This window comes from Stylophora pistillata, chromosome 13, assembly GCF_964205215.1.
Source record: "Stylophora pistillata chromosome 13, jaStyPist1.2, whole genome shotgun sequence".
Taxonomy (NCBI): domain Eukaryota; kingdom Metazoa; phylum Cnidaria; class Anthozoa; order Scleractinia; family Pocilloporidae; genus Stylophora; species Stylophora pistillata.
In genome coordinates, this window is record NC_142531.1 from 5,227,763 (window position 1) to 5,247,417 (window position 19,655).

The 19,655-nt window shown below is 38.5% G+C and overlaps 1 protein-coding gene across 4 annotated transcripts; it reads right to left on the reverse strand.

The window, feature by feature from the left end:
- Positions 1-12: 12 nt before the first annotated feature.
- Positions 13-19,041, reverse strand: LOC111336802 (DNA replication ATP-dependent helicase/nuclease DNA2). Of its 4 annotated transcripts, none has more exons than XM_088743378.1 (19): positions 18,803-19,039; positions 18,644-18,688; positions 16,706-16,748; positions 15,814-15,854; positions 13,200-14,114; positions 12,294-12,829; positions 10,323-10,645; positions 9,808-10,032; positions 8,872-9,171; positions 8,265-8,402; positions 7,163-7,381; positions 6,182-6,640; positions 5,798-5,861; positions 5,228-5,479; positions 4,240-4,501; positions 3,353-3,481; positions 2,582-2,775; positions 1,652-1,887; positions 13-1,109 (listed from the first exon to the last, which is right to left on the reverse strand). In XM_088743378.1, the coding sequence occupies exons 1-19, from the start codon at positions 18,863-18,865 to the stop codon at positions 526-528; spliced, it is 5,028 nt and encodes a 1,675-aa protein (XP_088599504.1). In that variant the 5' UTR covers positions 18,866-19,039; the 3' UTR covers positions 13-525. The 4 variants fall into 4 exon arrangements, with proteins under 4 accessions (XP_088599504.1, XP_022798697.2, XP_088599506.1 ...); XM_022942962.2 differs by having other exon boundaries at positions 10,323-10,651; XM_088743379.1 differs by lacking the exon at positions 13-1,109 and adding an exon at positions 2,216-2,280 and having other exon boundaries at positions 1,720-1,887; positions 10,323-10,651; positions 18,803-19,041.
- Between the last annotated feature and the right edge of the window lie 614 nt (positions 19,042-19,655).

A 19,655-nucleotide genomic window follows, 5' to 3' on the forward strand; every position in this document is an offset into this window, starting at 1 on the left:
TGATGCTTCGTCGTCTGTACGCTTAATTTTATTTTTAGGAAGAACCTTCAAAAAATTTCTCGGGTTAGTCAGGTTGAATTTAATTGTTGGCGGAATGTCCGGTGGCGTTTGTGAACCAATGAAGCAATATCGCGCTAAGGCGCATTTTCAAAATTTGGAGGACTTTGAGTTAAACATTCCTGAGTCGGCGAAAAAAAAAATTCCCGGCGAGGGAGGTTTAAAACATTCGCAGTGGTGAGGATATATTACATTGAGATAAGAACGTCACAAAACATTTCGTTTCACTGCAGAAGTTATCGTGTTAACTGAAAATCATGCTGACAAATGTGATGTTACACTCAATGCAAGTATTATTCGGCCAGCGAAACAGATCTGTAAAAAACCACGAGACGAGGAAATTAACCGCGCAAAACTTATCATTCGACCAGCGATTAACAATTGTAAGCAAATCATAAATTGAAACATTCATTTGCAAGTAATGACTATGCCAAAAGTTTGGCAAAAATTCATAATTCTTATAGCAGGCTACTTGGTCGCCAGGCTTTTGACGGGGGAAGTCTGGGGTGATTTTGCAATAAACTCGAACATCTTATGCCCATCGTAAGGTAGACCTTGCACCCAGTCTTTATGCTCCAACAGATCAAAAAGCTCCTGGAGCAGCAAGCTTCCTTTGAGTGTCATGAGCGAACCAATCAAAATCAATTTCCGCTTGGCGCGAGTTACAGCTACGTTGACTCGGCGCCAATCCCTCAGCAGGTCTCCTACGTTGGAATGCTCATTACTACGAACTAATGACACAATGATGCAGGCCTTATCTCGACCTTGATATTTATCTACGGTGTTGATCTCGATTTCGTTCTGTTTAGTGTCGGCGTCTCGACGAAAAACCTGCGTTATGAGCTTGAGCTGGTGCCTGTACGGTGAGATTATACCAAGTGACGCGGGCTGGAGGCCGGCTTTCAGGAGTGCGCAAGCTAGCTGGTGAACGATCGCAGCCTCTGTCTCATTGGACACTAAGTATTCTGAGCGAGACTCCGGCGCGGGGACACCGTCCGTGTCTAAGAACACCACTGGTCGACTGGGTAAGAGTGCGTCTATAATCCAGTTACCTACAAAAGCGGACAAAACTTAAAAATAAATTTTTCTCAACATCCTAGGGGAGAAGGAGCCAATTTACGAATCAATCCTTTAAACGTTTGGACGACGACTTCATAATACACCCGACCCACACTTATTGAGATATATAACGGTGCAAAGAGTTTCGTTTCGTACTTCATCATACTTTTAGTTTGCTGGTGACTATACTAGAGAGGTAACGCGTAAGATTGAAAAGTTGAAATTGACGGTGACTTCTCCTGATTTTTCTTTTAATTGTTCAGCACAGTACTTGAATTTTGTCGAAAATAAAAGACACAGCCCTCTGATGGCAGGACGGTGGCTGATAATCGCTAAAAATTACCGTGATAGTGCACGGAGACCTCTAAGATAATTTTTACGGCATACTCTGACTGAAAGAGAAAGATCTGCCTGCCGAAAAATAGGGTTATGGCCCCAATGGATGCCACTCTTAGAGCTAACATACACCTTGCCACATAAAAACAAAATTATCATCGACCAACGCAAATTACAGTAAAGAACTGATGTCGCATACCTTTGATGTCAGCAGTATTCTCCTTCATAGAACAAACAAATTCGTCCCAGCTAGGCAGCTCCAAGACTGCCCGTGCCACGTCTTGTGTACCACATTTAAGCTTGTGTTCATAGATCAGTGTATTGGACAGGTCCATGATCTCTTCATTCATTCGATACTGATGCTCTAAGCTAACAACTGCGTGTGGGTGTCGTTCTGAAAGGCGTTTAAACAGACTTACGTCCATACCGCCCTCTCTGTAGATGGGGCAAAAACGTTTAGGTATATTTAGCCAGCATGCTTAGATTGCTTGGTAGGCTGCTATTCAAGCATGGACTTCTCAACCACCCCCTAGAGCTATGCAAGGAACTAAAACATTCCCCTAGAATTTGTAAATTTCTCATTGCAATAAAATCAAGAATGAAATAACGTTTCGAGCATAGTTCTCTTAAGGTTTGGCAACCCACATCATGTTTGCATGCTGATAAGTACATAGTCATATCAGTGTGTTAGAGTTTGCTTGATTCATTAGTAACTCATAACGACGCTATGCTTAATGGTAGAGCTTGCTTAGCACCGTGGTACCTTGATACGATTCCACGTATTTATCCGAGAGTTTAACTGCTACGTTAGTGCAACCCCAAGTTTGTCTAGTAGAGAGAGAGAGAGCTAGGGTTAGAGAGCTATCTTGGGTTAGCGCAACCCTAGATTTTGGTAGTTTGCACAGGTACGACCCCAGGAGTGCATCAAGGAGAGGTGCCAATCACATCTCTGGGGCTCATATGTTTAGAGTCTAGTATCCTTAAGAACGAAGCCTATAGCACGTAAAGAGTCTATGGATCCATCGTCTTTCGCTGTAAAAGAAACACGGTCCTAATTTTTCATAGCAAATGGAAATATATTAACAACTTTACGTAATATACGAAAAACGAGAAGGAAAGTTTAACATACCTAGCTTCTACACTCTGCACCAACGGTGGCAGCTGATAATGATCGCCCACTAAGATAAAGGCGTGAGCATGCCTTAGAGGACCAATACAAACGGGTTGGGTAATCTGTGAAGCCTCGTCCACTATACAGTAATCAAAGGAACGCTGAGAGAACAAGGCGTGTTTTACACCCAAACAGGTGGTCGCGACTACGGACTGAAAAAAAAAGGGACAAAAATTGGCTTATATCATCCAAAATAGGGCACTTCTCAAGACGGAACCAAAGTAAACACAACGCCCAATCTGAAAAAGGTAAATATGAACAGGGGCCAAATAGTTACAAACTGCCTAAAGTGCAGGAAAACAAGGGCAACCACGTCGAAATTGGTTTTAGTTTTGCTTCTGATTGGTTGTGAGGTTAGCGCAAGTTTCAAGACCAAGCAGAGATTGTAGTTGCGCAAAACCAATGCAAGCCCAGATTACTATGGACATGCACTGATGAAAATATGTCTAAATCGTTGATGATATTTCTTCGCCAAATCAAAGCTACCTGGATAAAAATTTTATGCGTTGAGGCGAATTAGTATGCATTTCTTTGGTTGAAAAATATTTGATGCAGAACCTAACAAACACTTTCAAACAGAAGTAAATTTTGAACTGAAGATTTTTTCTAGCGGGAGAGGGGGGCGGGGGGTGAGTGACGAGAGATTCTTATTAGATATGGGGGTCTATTGGAGCGTTTACGGTAACTGTTGTACGCTCAGTTTTTTCGGCTGTTGAACAGTGATATTACCTTGGACTCGTACAACTGCCTTAGTTCATCAACAGTTTTGATGCCAGCAGCTGCCCGGTGCGCGCTATATGACTGAATTTCGGGAAGAATTTTATGAACCTGGCCAAGACGAAGAAAATCCATATTCGCCTGAAAGGAAAGGCATGGAAAAGAAGAATCAGAGTTTAGATCGAACTCTTTATAACTACAAACCTTTGATGAGTTTACTCTCCCTCTTGGGTTTGATATACTTCCTTGCAAATGTATAGGGAAAATTTGGTCTTACATCAAGATAATACCTTCACCTGATCAGTAATATATCTATTCTCATCACTTCTTTCTGAACAATGTTATGAAATGCTGAAGAGTGAACAAACACCGGAATTTGCCTCGTGATTAAAAAGTAGTAAACACGATACAAAAATTTCTGGCTTACATAAACAGACCACTTAAATTTATAACTGGTGAGGCTTGTGCGGCTTGATAGAGTCTGGATAATACTTAGTCTACTCTGAAGACCACGTAACAAACTTCTCTCTCAGTAATCTGGCATCAAATACTCGAAGGAACGGAAGCAACGAAACACAACAAGAATCCCCTAGAAAGAATACTCTTAAACACTATTTATCATTATCATAATTAAACTACTTCGTATGGTTAAAAAAATGTATTATTATTCAAAACGGCAGGCGTTTTCAGAAATGTCCAAGCCTTTGTTAAAACGAGGGTAGGTGTGGAACTTAAAATATAAAAAACAACTTTTCACAAACACACAAAGACATTTCACTGGCAAGGTTTTATAACTGCGCTCATTCTGTAAGTGGGAGTTTTACTCTTACTTCTGAAAATTTAGGCTAGCTAGCCTCAGTAAATCAAGTGAAGTAAAGTAAACAAGACCATAGACGAACCTCTTTAAGCTTGAGCAAAATGTTGTCCACAGCAGTATGGGTATAGCTAGTGAGTAGAACTGATTTACCACTTGCCACCAGTACACGAACCAGGCAGGAGATGGTTGTTGTCTTCCCTGTTCCTGGCATACCTAAGATCAGCGCATAGTGATGGGCTGCAAGGGCTTTAGATACCGCCTTCCGCTGCCCCGAGTTCAGCTCCTGTAGGATAGACTCCACAGCTGGGTCAGGTAAGGACTTCTGGCTTTTGCTGCCTTGAGACCTGTGCAAGAGAAGCTTCAACTCACCCTCCGTCGATAGTTGAATTAATGTGATATAGTCTGTTCCAGCCACAGAATGCGCAGTAGGACGAAAATGGCAGTGACACTACTCTTTTCTACCTCAAACTTATGAAAAAAGTGCATCACCACGGTAGTAGCCATGGACTGCATCTTCTTTCATCAGCTACTTCTTCATTTGGTGAAGAAGACGTAGCTCATATTGTCTGTACCTCTGTGAGTATTCTCTGATTTAACTAAACAGTTTTATCCCATCACTACTTTGTCTCCACAGTCACATTCCAAAAAGTCTGCAAAACCGGGTCAATATTGCATTCTTCAGGCGAGTGGATTTAAAAGCACGGCAAGCGCAAGGAGCGAGACATACACAAAGAAAGGAAAGCGAAAAAATAATATACTGATCGTAACATTTTTTTGGCGCCCCCTTCCTCGCACTTGTCCCTTCCCTTGCATTCTCCTCGCGTTTGCCTCCGCTCGCCTGGAGAAAGTTATCATACATGTTAAAGAATAAAAGTATTAATAAGCGGACCGTACGCAGCGCGGGAAAACGTGAGTAACCAAGATACGAATGATTTCAGTTTGCTTTGCATCCAATTGGTTAGAGGGTTGCGATTTCTTTCCCAATTACAAGGCGGCATAGAGAGAAGCCAACCCCTATGGATTACTTTTGACATTCAAATTTATTTTCTTTTTTAAAAGAGAACACTTACGGTGATAGCTGAGAGAAGAACTGAGCGATATCTGATGTCTGACTGGACATGGTAACTGTATCATTCCGTCTTTTCCTTGAAAACGCCGGTGGTTCCAAGTCTACGATTTGGCGACGCAGGTGAGCGTCTCTGTCTGAGTCACCTTTGAACAGTTTTGCCATGTTGGACCACAGAATTGTTTGAGTGCTATACTCCTCGTCTTTGTCAAGGCGATAGAGTTTTGAGCTTGTTTCTTTAGTCTTTGTACCATAACTGCGGGTACAAGTTGTAAACTCATCAGCAATTGAGTGTTAACATTTCCCATTTAAGTTTAAAAGAAAAAATGTATTGTGAACGACTTCAATTGACTCTGTTATTCACCCTCACCACTGAACAATTCCCATTGATCTTACATTAGACAAACGAAGAAAAAAACCCGGAGTATTCACACACAACAAAAAACCCGTAATGATCTCAAAATCTGAACCAAATAAACTGCTCTTTCTGCCATAAACTTAACCTTAAGGGGTTCGTATTTACATCTAACCTCTTTTAATTGCTCTATCGTGAAAACTAACTTGAGTTTTTTACCTTTTCGTCAAATCTCTGTCTAGTAAGACAACAACTTCGTTTTTCTTCACTTCATGGATGTACCCTACCGTAGAATGAACCATAAAATGCTGTAAGTTTCAGGAATTAACAAAACTTCGTTTACGTAAAACTTCATATTTTCGACAAGTTTGAAACATAATCAGATGCTTCTGACGTTGAGTTCTGAAAGTAAAACAGCTCAATGTTGTTTCTGCGCCATAATAATCTAATGACAACGACAAATGGGTAGCATAATCTCGCTTTGCTAAAAAATCTGATGTAGCTGTTTGTTCACGAAACTTCCTTGTCGAATTAAAAATTTTCCACGTGTTGTCAAGGGTTGATCGCATAAATTATGAGGGTTTTCAATTTGTGCAAACCTACCCGCTGCGACAGCTATGGCTGTACCATTCTCCTCACTTAAAATCACACGGTCACCCGCCATAATTGGCACATTCTGTAATGACATCACGCTAGGATGGTCTGCACAGCGCTCGAAGTTGTGTCTGTAATAATGACTGCCCCCTTGTACCATGTCGTGACCACATGACTTCAGAACCATGCCGCTAAAACAACGACCAAGATTTTCCCTTTCGCTTCCGTCCAAACACCAAATCTCGTTACGGTTTCTTTTCTGTTCCATCTCCTTGCCTTCCAGACAAACCAATTTATACCAGTCTCTGAAGTAGCGTACGTAGGTTCTGGACATGTGGTCGGTCATCTCGTTAAATAATGATCCCAGACCACTTGTCACACCGTCTCCTTGCTCGGCTGCTTTGTGAAAAGTGGTACAGTTTTGAACCTGAGGACATCGCTTGCAGGTATTGTGATCTTTCAACATTGCTTAGAAAAAAAATAGGAAATTTATGTCACTAAGACAAAATAAAAAAAAAAAAAAGAAGGTTAAGAAGGTACTCGAGCCTAATGGCCCCCCAGCCTTAGCTTATCCTAGTTTCCATGTAGCTTGAAGAGACTAGGAGTATTACCATTCCCCCTGGATGGGAAGCTAGGTAATCGCAAGGTTACCCCCCAGCATTTCATCAGACTTCCCTGACAATGCGCCGGTACCCATTTGTACTCCAGGGGGGAGAAAGGCACTGTGAGAGTAAAGTGTCTTGCCCAAGAACACAACATCGATCCAGCCAGGTCTCGAACCCAGACCTCTCGACCCGGACATCAGTGCACTGACCATAAGGCCCCTCGGTCTCCGACAATTTCAACAAACGACAAATTTGTACTCGTTAGCTTGACAGCAGTTTATGAATATGTTATTGACCAAAGTTCTCACGGAAGCTTATTCCATTGGCTGCGTTTGTTGCTCAGTGAGCAATAAACGTACAGATAGTGAGCTTTATTTCTACCAACCTGGCATAGATCCTGTAGCTCCAGCCCTGTTCAGTGTCAAGTAGCGTGCGACTTCATTCCTTTTCATGATAAGGGCTCTCTTCTCGTGAAGGAAACCCGGAACACTAAGCATATGAGCTGTCTTCATGTAAAACAGTAACCCAGAGTCAACTGCTTGAGAATATCGATCAGACATGAGTAAGGTGTAAAGAATCACCTGTGCTCGATGCTCGATTGATCCTGGTGATGAAAATGATAAGGAAATAACGAATAAATAAAATAAATAAATAAATAAATATCAGCTACAACTTACTGGACAGGATTTACATTTGGCTGAGATCTAACCCCTGTGACTCTCAAGATATTATCTGCGATTCACCCTTGAGCGCGCTACACATTTCCCTCGCGATTATGACCACTTTAATATCTAAGAACGAGCTTCAGGCTCTTTTGTTATACAGGATGCTTTCTAGGTGCATACAAGACGCAAATGAACCTGGGATTTTGCCGAAATCGCGACAACCCTCTTTAGAGCCAAGAGGTTAACGTAATTTCCTGGCGTGTTAACCCCGCAAGGGGTACATTATGATAGTTTGATTTAAGAGTGCCGCTGACATACTGGAATCCTAGACTTAACTTCTGCACATCTGCGACCTTTATAACGGGCAGGCGGTATGGTTACAAGTTGTGAGACCCAGGTTGTCTTATAGAGTTATAAAAAACCATACACGTCCGTAAGTCATGTTGTTTTTCGATAAAGTTCGAAACAAAAAAGTAAATCAACTTGATGTCTGTAGTCAAATAAGCCCCGTATTTGACAATTTCGAGTTTTTCTTTAAGCTCCTTCTATTCTTTTTTACAAATATCTATGATAGATTTTTTCCCTTTTTTTTCAAATTTCGCATGAAAGCGATTGTTTTCTTGTGTTTTCCTTTAACATTTTGGGCGCGAAATTAGGGCGCGGCAGGCCAGAACTGATTCCCTTGCGCAAGCCAGGGGTTTGTCCGATGTGTTGCCTTCACCCCAAACCAAGTATAAAAACATTTGGCAACACTTTTATGAATAGTTGTATCGTGTTTTTCTGTTTGTTTGTTGTTTATTGTTGTTTTTTTTTCAAACTCACCTAGTTTGGTGAACATTTTACCAGTCTTCAGTTCCAATGGCATCACTTTAGTCTGCACTTGATTTCCTGTATCAGGCCTGTGCCGTTTGATTTTAGGTCTTCGATCAATTTTAACCTCAACAGTGGCATCCACTTTACCTAAAAACAAACCATTCTATTTATGCAGTTCTCCTTGAAGGATTTGTGCTAAAAAAAGTAACATAAGATCAAAGAAAATATTTTATTTAATTTATTGGATCGTAAAAAGAATGAAAGAAACTGTACTTAATCGTGGTTAAAATTGTGGTAACTTATTTAAATTTTCAAAAGAAACGCTTACACAAGTGGTTTATAAGGAACATTGTGGTACAAAAAGACTTAAGAAATAGGCCATTTCTGGGTTAAAAAATCCGTCACTTCCACAAAAAGGCCAAACTAAAAAAACAATCTGTAAAAATGAGCGTATTTGCTCAAGAATATAAAAGTACATTCTTGTTAAAAGTATGAAAAATCTGTTGGAATACACTATTCCAATTACGAAACGTAAAAATGCATAACGAAAAGCAAAGAGAAAGACTGCAAAGAAGAACAAGAAGAAGAAAATGAAGAAAGAGGATAAAATACCAACCTTTAAGTCCATATCGTGGTGACCAGATATTTTCTTCTATGTCCTTCAATGCTGATACACAGATACTTGGTTGTTCAGTCTCATGAGGGTACGCAGGGGTCTTAAAATCCATTGCCCCTAGATCAGGTTGGGGAAAAGGAACCACGAATTTCTTAGCCCAGTCACAGAGATGTGGAATATGTTCCTTTAGTTTCTCCAAGGCCCAACTCTCTGTCTGTCCCAAGCTGTAGAAGTCATCCAGGTAAGAAAGCTTTTGAAGAAGGCTTCTTGCTCTTGTTAACAGAGGATCTGGAGAAAATTCTTCAAAGAAACAAAGTGGCATTATGACAGACTGAAAACTAGAAAATCAATGGTATGAACGTGAAGCTTACGGTAAAACACTGGGAGACAAAAAAATTATAAAAGACAATAAGAAGCAAAAAAATAATTACAAAAGAAAAAGAATTGCTAAAACCTACTAACAGTCAATACTAAACTCAGTTACCTCCTCAAAAATTCGTTCTTTCATTTGCATTTAATAGACGAATTGATCCAGTAGTCGAAGCGCTTTGACAACCGTTACACTTTAAAGTGACACCCGTGACAGGTGTTCCAGGTTAAGGGATCAATTGAGAACACTGTTATTGAAAAACCTTCACAATGCTTATTAGGCACCAACGACTGTGAAATTCTACAGCTTCCACCGAGAATTCTCAAGCTTCATTTTCATGGGATGAGAAATGATCTCATTTCTCTTATTTATTCACAAAATTTTCCTGTTTCTATATTTTTGGAAATGAACACCCAAACGCTGCAACTTACAGATACTCTAAGGATTCCATAATGTACAATAGTTTTGTGGTGAAAAAATTGAGACAAATGAAAAGACAATCACGTGTCCATCTTCGCGCAATATCTTCCCACTGAAATCTGAGCACAAAATTCAGCTGTACTAACCCTTAGACTCCATGGCCAGATCAAACAGATCATGAAGAAGTGTTCCAATCAACATTGCCTCACTTTGGCTTTCAGTGCGGAATTGCTCATTAAGTATGCCTTGCCGTAAACACTTAGTCGCCATGGAAACAGTAGTTCCAGATACTAAAGTATCAGGGTGGATGACAAGATAGTGTTCAGTTGAGTTATCCAGTATACATGTCGCCGATGATGAGTCAAAAAATCCTGTCAAAGAGAAAATTACATGCAAAATTATGTGGTGTGGATTATCCAGCAAACAGGTAATGAGAAAATTCAAACTTATCAGGTAGAAGTTAACTTGATCTAACATCAAATTATTGTAACTAATTTAAAAGAAAATGTGAAGCAGCTAAAGGGGAGAATCAACAATTAAAATAAATGGAGTTAACTGGACTTAGTTTTGGAAACTAATTGGGACAAGTTTGTGCTAACTTTTTGCCATTAATTGTTTACCAAGTCTGGTAATGAAAAATAAAAAATAAATATTTACACACCTGTAATGTGTACAATGTCACCAGGTTCAACTTCACTCATCTCCCAGTCTTCCCTTAAACTACAGAACTTTTCTTGACTCAACGTTTCATCAAATAAACGAAGAACCTTCTCTGGTAATTGTCTACCATACTGTGCCTCAACTTCTTGGCCTTGCAGTTCTCTGCGAGACACCTCCAGCACTAAGAAGCGACTATAGCCATTTGTACCAGATGAGGAGTGACAGCCAATATGAGTAATGTTGCATTTATCCTGGAGATCCTTAGATATTGTATTAGCCTGCTCTGTGTTTCTGATAGGAGAGAAGAGTGCTTTACATGAACTGCTGTTGCTGAAAATGAAACAAAGATAGTAAGTTATAATTCTCTTACATCATAAAGGATGGGATTTGAAGTAATTTCATGAGAATACATTCAGAAATATTATCATGGTTCATAGAACTTCATAGAAACCTAATTCAAGGACTTTTCAAAGACTATTTAAGGATAAAAAAAATAGATTTCAAGGACCAAGTTTAAGTCAAGATATTGTTACTTTTCCTCATCTTTTTCATACTTAAATTTAAAATACAGAGACTCTAATAATGTATAATGTTCTCAAAATTCATAGCTACATATTTCAAAAGGCTATTGGAGCTTCCAACTTTCCATTTAGTTTGCCCTTAATGTCTTACAGTTGAAGAGTCTTTGCTTTGGCTTCCTTTCTGAGAGCATTGGACTTCACCCATTTTCATCAATTAACCATTTATCATTGAATGCACATTTCCCCATCACTCATTTGACTTGCAAATGAAGGTAGCCTCAGACAACAGCTACATAACTACTCTGTCAACAAAGCTGTCTTTTGGAGCAAAAGTACACATAGACAACTGTGAGGGCTGGTACATGAAGTTATGGTAAAGATCAAATTTTGTTTTATGTATCCGTTTGTGTTTAATAACAACATTTACTAAGTTGTTCTCATATTTTGGAAGTTGCATGTTCACAGAAAAATTTCCTCAACAAAATCATTCAATTGACCAGAAAAGTGAAGAGGTGTACACAAAATCATATGTTTCAGAAACTTCTCAAGACCCAATCAAGAAATCAAATACTTTTCAAGAATCTTACCAAATTCAAGGACTTTTCAAGATGATTGCTAAAATTCAAGACCTTTTCAAGATTGTACAATCCATGACTCAAGCTTAACGCATGCCCACCTAAGATTAAAATGATGTTCTCTACATTTCTTCATTACCCACTACAAGTACAATGACCTGCTTTTACCATTCCATATATATTTGATGACATTTATGAAATAAGCTGGCGATATTCTCAAAATATGGCGGCTTCATCTCACCAGGTGAAAGTCTAGTACTTCCTGGTAAAATGTGTGGCTGTCATCTGTCAAGTCTCAAAACAACAAAAGCTTGTAAAGAGTGATAAATTACTGCCTAGGGGCACTCAATAAGAGAGAAGAAGCTATGGTGGAAATGGGAAAGGAAAATATTCCCACTTCCTCTGGACCATTTCTATCAAAATCAAACTCATTGCTTGAAAAGCTATTAATAATTTGGAAATTTAACTTGCACTTCCTAGTGAGATATCAGAAATGCAGGTTGATATAAACTTAATGTTTGGTGGTAAGGGGAACAGTTAGTTCTATTTTCTCAAACCTCAAGAGTCTCTATTTTTCTAGAAAAAAGATATTGTGAAATTGATCAGGAAGTTCTTATCTTACTGTACCCAGGTTAGGATGTAAAATACCAGGCCAGGTCATCACTAATCAGCTGATGACAATCTCATTTGGAGCAAAAAAAAAAACAAACAAAAAACAGGAGTTTCATAACACTACAAATAACTTTAGTTTTAATTGAGAAGATAAAGAATGGAAAAAAAACTGTCCAAATTACCTTAAGTCCAGCTGTGCCCTCATTTTTTAGTGAAAAAGAAAGTTAGAGACATTGAAAGAAAAAAGTAACTGTTTGTAATAACCTTGAAATGTGAAATGTTTCGGGGAAGCTGACCATAGGTGACCATTTAACACCATCCAGTAAATTATCCAACTCTACAGCATCAGCAAGACTGTCCACTGAGGTATTTCCATCTGCCCTTGTAGGTGTAAGCAACTGCCCAGACAAGTTATTGCATGGTGAAGATTTGAATGATTGCAGAATTTGACAAGACTTTGATTTCTCTGGAGTTTTAAATTGATCATTTCCATCTCTTCCAAAATTTGAGCTGCACTTTTCCATCCCTTCTGTACCACAATAATTTTTTGTACTATTGTAGGATTCCACATGGTTTCTTTCATCAGATGATTCTTCACATTCCAATAATTCTTCATCAAGAAAGCAATTTTCTAAGCTTGTGTCCATGGTGTATTGTTTTATCATATTTCTATTTTCAACCAGATGGTTTGTGAAGTTGTACTGTTCTTGATCTGTATCTTGTTGCCCTTCATTGTCTCTGGGAGAGTTAGAGAGCATATCCTCATCTATTCTATCCCAAAGGTTACATTTCACTGCATTCTGTGACAGATATTGACAAAAAGCATCAGGATCCAGAAAGAAAACCAAAATGGCTAGTAAAACTTAGCAGGACAAGTAAGTTGAGCGTTAGTCAACTATTTGTTACCTACTAGTTGACTACGTCTATTACAAATCAGCTCTTGACTAACAAGGGCCTCTTGCTGTAATGATCAGATCACCCCTAATAAAGGCAGTAAACAGGAGTGTTGAAATGTTGGATCGATGAATTGCAATTTCAGTTACATTCATTAAATCTTTAAACCAGAGTAGCATCAAACCGTGTCTGATTTCTACTTGGTTGCTGTGTGAACTTAAATAAATGAAGGCTACATTGTACCTATGGTACAAATGATCCAAAATAAATTTTTACCTTTTCTTGTGAAGGACATTCTGTTAATTGTCTCTTCTGTAGGGGAGAACTTCCCTTGGCTGCTGATCTTTTCATCCTTGATCTTAGAACAACACACTTTGATGGTGCAATAATGGAAGGAGACTCTTTCTGGTAATCTGCCTGGTTTCCAGTGGGTGATTGACTCTTTGGTGACTTACCAACTGATGCACCGATGGTGTACTTTTTTAGGGGACTTGACAGTACCCTGGGTGGCTTATACCCCTTCCTGGAAAGCTTATACTTTTTATGACTAGTTGCTTGTGTTGTCGCTTGAGACTCAACAGAGTTATGTGAAGGCAAAGATATATCTAAGACAGTTAACATTTGGTTATCCTCTCCTTTGATAGGATTGTTCCCAGCAAAGACCTCCCTTTTAATTTTAGCAGTTCCTCTTTCACTTGGCCTAGTTTTGTAATAATTTGCAGAAGAGGAGTGGTTGAGAATATTGGACATTCTGCTTTCATTATGCAACAATGGGGTACTTTCAGGACAACAGCTGATAAAACTATGTTGTCCATTTGGATATGGTGTTGGTGGAATGAAATCATCATCTTCAACAACTGTTGCTTCTGTGCTGTTGACTGCAAGATTACACTTAAATCTGTTCATCAGTGTATTCCTCTTGTTTCTCATCTGGCATATTGGTGATGGCAATAAAAAATTGTTGAATGTATTATTCTCATGAGCAAGAGAAGGCTGATTGGTTTCAGAGGAAAGAGATGACATATCACCATTACTCTTGGTCTGCACATTCTTTGGTGATGATGTTAAAATCTGATTTTGATTCACAATCTTTGTAAAACATTTTTGGTCAGTTTTTCCTTTCCAACTTTGTGGTGGACTTCTTGCTTTTTCATTCCTACTTGCAGCCAATGTGTTAGGTTTATCTTCTTTCTGAAAAATGAATGGAATTTCATCTCTAACTTGTGTCTAAATTAAAAGGTAAGAAACATTTCTATCATAACTGAAATTTATGAAAGGACACTTTCTCCATTTCTCCATTTATTATTCCATTTCTCCATTTATTATGAGTCACCAAGTAGTACCTACAGTAGACACATTGGTGATACCAAATTTTTAAAGAAGACATTGAATTAACAATAAGATGAAATGTCTTTCAACAACAGTTCAACATCTCAGTTCCCTTCATGTGTGAGTGATTTTCTAGGTAACTTACAAAAATGTAGGAGCTTGTAAATAATGAGAGGGCCTATAAGTAGGATTTCAAGGTAAATATTTCTCACTTGAATAATATTATTAGGTGTACGCATTGATTCTCAATTGACCTTTAATGTCCACATAAGTGAGATTTGCAAAAAAGCTAGTCAGAGAGTGGGAGTAATGATAAGGTTGCGCAACTTGATACCAACCACTGCTAAGCTGCAGCTGTATAAGGCTGCAGTCTTGCCCTATTTGACTTACTGCAGTACTGTATGGCACTTTTGTAGGGGAAGTGATGCAAGAAAACTGGAGCATGTCCAGGAGAGGGGTCTTAGGGCAGTTTTCCGTGACTGGAATGCTAACTATAGGCAGTTGTTAGAATGGGCTAAATTGCCCACCCTAGTGAACCGTAGATTGCAAGATATAGCGACCATCATGTATAAAGTAAAATTTAAGCTAGCACCAAGCTATATACAAGATTTATTTTCAGCAAATCACACAGTGTATAACTTAGAGTTAAAGAATTTACTATTCCAAGATTTAACTCTATTAATTATGGCAGGCATTCCCTTAGGTATTTAGGACCTGTGCTATGGGCTAAGCTACCTTCCCGTATTAGGACGTTGAATTCACTAGCGGGTTTTAAGAGGGCAGTTAGAGGAATGGATTTGAAAATGTTAATGGATGATGGTGGCTGTGTGGGCTGCTTGGTTTGCAGTGCATGATTCTTAGTTATATCTTAATTAGGCTAAGACTATTACTCCCCCCCCCCACGTCTTTGCAGTGCATGATTCTTAGTTATACCTTAGTTAAGCTCAGACTATTCCTCCCCTCCCCCCACGTCTTAAGGTCCCCTAGCCTGATTCTGCTGACCACACATTTTATGCTATTTATTCATATATTTTATGCTATTTAATCGTATATTAATACTTAGTTAATTATTATTTTATCTAAACTATCTTGTTGTGTAAAGGCTGATAGTTTCGAAAGAAACTGTTTGGGGCTGCGTCGGTGGGAGTAACGAAATAATTTGGATATATCAACAAAGTTGAAATGGTAAATTGGCCACCATAATGATTACAAAAGCTGACGTTTCGAGCGTTAGCCCTTCGTCGGAGCGAATAGAGGAATTGTGGGTTGCGTGGGCTTTTAAAGGCAGAAAATGGAGCTACGTTATTGGTGGGTGCATGGCAACGAGAAAAACATGAATAAATAAGTGGAATGAAAAGCGTTCATTGATCCCTGTGGGATTTAGACTGCCGGTTTGAAAGATGAGCTTTTGTTCAAGATTTTTACGGCTTTCCGTGCCACCTAAGTGTTGTGTCCTTACTTAGTGGTTTATTACTGCTATTTTATAATTGACACATGAATAAAGTTCATCATCATCATCTTTCTTGCATCTTGTAATTAAACTCCTCTTTCTTACTCATACCTTTTTTGTTGATAATTTGAGGCTCTTCCTTTTTCCATTTCCTGTAAGGATATCATTTACAGAAGAAAATGCCATGTAACTAATAGTTGGTTTTTGATTGTCTGATAGTCTCCTAAAGGCTGGTTGCCACTTTTCTCATAACTAACTGATTTTTTTTCATGTACCAGTACTTAAGAGACACTTAAACTGAGACATGGACTGAAAATTAGTCCAGTGTCAGCTAACCATTGACTGGTCATTTGATTGACCGAGGTTACTCATAGTAGCTATTGTGCTGGTGATCTAAGGGGTCTAGAAGTCTATAGTAGTTGCTTCACTTTGCATTTATACCAACATGCTTATTCTTTGTGATTCTCAAACAAATTAACAGCAAAGGAGATAATGGAGAAGATGAAGCTGTGATTATCAACCTCCACTTTTAAAGATTTACTATGGATAAAGTCAGAAGACATAGAGAAGAAGTTTTTTTACTGTAATCTCCAGGGCTGAGTAGTTCAAAGTATGTTTAAAACTAATTCGTATTTACATGTTACCAAAATGGACACTTTGAGTACGCAGTCATCTCCCTAATCAATGTGAGTCACAAATTAGCCAAAGTTTAGTGGTCCCCATTTTCTCTGATTTTCAAGGTGAAGTGAACTATGAGTGCACATGTACACATGTCACATCGAAATTGCTCAAAAGAAGATACCAAATCTAAAATTATTTTGATTTGTCTTACATATTGCAAGTAACATGAGAACAAAGTATGTGAACTGTGAGTTACTTCAGCAAAGATAAAGAACATCTGACTATCTCTGAAAGGTTGTGACCATTCTTGAGAGTGGAGTTTTTCTTTATCCCGTAGCAAGCTCAAAATATTTGTTTGCAAGGTAGATAAAATCACCCAAACCTTTAAATTCTTGCCCCACTGTAGTCCAAAGTTGACAGGTCTCCTATAGAGTAACAAAATAACTTATTGCTTAGTTACTTACATCTTAGGATCATAAGAGCAGCTACAAACCGCAGCAACGATTTGAGGTAAATGATTTGAGGTATCTCTATCTGAAAGAGGATTTGGTAGATCATAAAAATCTCTATCAACCCTTAACAGACTAAGTTAACACTGTCCTTCTCCTTAACCCTTTCCAGTCTAACATTAGTATCCACTTTCTCCACACTAGCCAAAACCGAATTTCTACTAGTGGGCTACTGTTAGTGTCGAGCCCTGAATGGTCACCAAACATTTGACAAATAGTGAGGCAATATCTTAGTTAACATGTGATCTACATGTGAAGAAGTTCATTAGAGGTCACTTGGAGGCTAACCATCAACAAACTATGAATTAACTATCAGAAGACTATTTTTTGACAACCAGCCAGTTATTGAGGGACTACAAACCAGTTCATTGATTGAATATTGACTGATATAAGCCCCAAAAAGTAGTCTACGATGTGCACATCCTACAAAGGTATATTTAACAATTATTCCACGAGCGCGCATTGGATATGAGATGATAGACAGCCAATGAGGTGCGTAGCGCCGAGTTGGCTATAATCATCTTATGTCCAACAAGCGCGAGTGGATAATTGTTTTATTAAAAAAAACGCTCCCAAGATATTAGACAAATCTTCTCGACTTTATTTTGTAAGAAGAAACTGGATGTTACAATATACAGATATTAGATTATGGTATATTGGCTCATATAGCATAATGGCTAAGCCAATAAAAAGTCTTGAATTGTATTATCCAATGATTCAGTTTTTAATAATTAACAATTATTCCACTTGCACGCATTGGATATGAGATGATAGATACCAACTCAGTGCGTAGTGCCAAGTTGGCTACAATAATCTCATATTCAACAAGCGCAAGTGGAATAATTGTTTTATTAAAAAAATACCCCCAAGATATTAGATAAATCTTCTTGACTTTATTTTGTAAGAAGAAACCGGATGTTACAATGTACAGATATTAGATCATGGTATATTGGCTCATATACCATAATAGCTAAGCCAAGAAAAAGTCTTGAATTGCATTATCCAATGATCCAGTTTTTAATAATAACAAATACCTGGGGAGCAACTTCAGAATACCTGTCCACATCATTTACATGTCGGGAGGCTTTGAAGAATGAGGTATAACACAATAGACGCAATTCTTATTCAATGACATGTAAATGATGTGGCCGGGTATTCTGAAGTTTAGCCAATACCTGTACCTGGTGAAACATATACAGTTTGTAAAGCAAAGATTGTGCTGTGTTTTATTTAAGAACGGAGAATCCGAGAATTAGAATCTTTAAGTAGAACTCCCTTCATTGTTTTAATGCAGTAAGGACTTGAAACTGTCGACAGCCAATATCCAATGCATCACTCGGTTAGTTTATAATGCACCCTTCATGCTTCAGCGCTTTCGTGGAAAAACTTTTCTCGAAATTGCCGTATGCTTGAAGGGTATGTCAAGTACGATTGTGAAATGACTAAGATACTACCAAAAACCTGTCGGTTATTGCACCTCTCACAGCTATTTCAGAGAAGTAGAAGACCACTGTTTAACTGGCACAATTAATAACCCACTTATTTAGGATGTTGGTTGAATACTTAAAAAGTTTGTATATCCCTCGCCTTCAGCTTGTGAAATTTATAACCAAGATCATGACGGTTACGTTAAAAGGCAAACAGACATAAAACTCTTTGGCAATTGCTTCCAGTCGCGTTTAAACCGAAAGCGAAAGTAGTCGAATTTCAGGAGAGTGAGAAACATTTTCCATGTTACAAGGTACGTAAGGATTCAGGCTTTTATAGCACAAACAGAACAAACATTGAAGTATTGTATTCAGTAAGTTTACCTTGCCAAAGTAACTCTTGATGGTTTGCTGAGATGGGCTTCTTTCCTAAATACATTAAAAGTCAAGAAAAAATATTCAGAACCAAACTAAATTTAAAGCTGTGTCTGTAATTTTTTTACCCTGTGTTGTCGTAAATCCTTTCGTTTTATATCGTCTCACCTCTTCTTCTGAGCTGTTTCTTGCTCGCTTTCCAGCTCCTTTGCTCAATTTTGGTTTTCCCATTGTCCTGTCAGCGAAAAAAGGAACGCATAAAGATTTTAAAAATGTTCATATCTGAATTTTGATTTCAGGACACTCCAAAATGAATGTTGTTGGCCAAACAACCAGACGCACAGTTAACTCGCCAGAGGCGAGAATTTCCCGCCAAACCGCCATCTTGCCCTTCGGCATTAAAAAACGTTGTGTATCAAACAGTAAATGTCATCCTCTGTCTATCTCACGAAAGGGGGTGCTTTCTTGCCGAATAATTAGGTATTTGTGACTCGTCAATCGCTTCACGATATTTTACTCGTGGACATCTATAGATGATTTTGATTTTTCTTTCTGCGATATCTCGGAAGGATTCCGCTATAACCCCACGCTATTTGAAACAAATCATTACTTTCAAAGGAAAATTATTGTTGTCTTCTTTAACCAAAGAACTGGTTGCATAATGAAATATGAGGATATATGGAAATATTACCGAGATCTCCCCTCCCCCGCTTTGCGGAATAATCGCTGAACTAGTTCATTTGGTTCGAAACTGATTTCATCCATATAAATAGAGTTTGTATCCATCACAGATTGAGAAAGTAGTCTAAGAATTAGTTCTCATGCCACTCTTTAGCGTTCAAGAAAACTTTTACTGAAGAAAAGATGATGAAAGATATACCGTAAAAGTAATGAAATTCACAAATTGGAAGCTAATTAATGCAAATTGTATCATTCTTCATAAATCCAGAACCAGATGGTGTAAAACGCGAGTAACCGCATTCATTATTCAGGAGCACTTACGTCAGAAGAAATGTCAGTG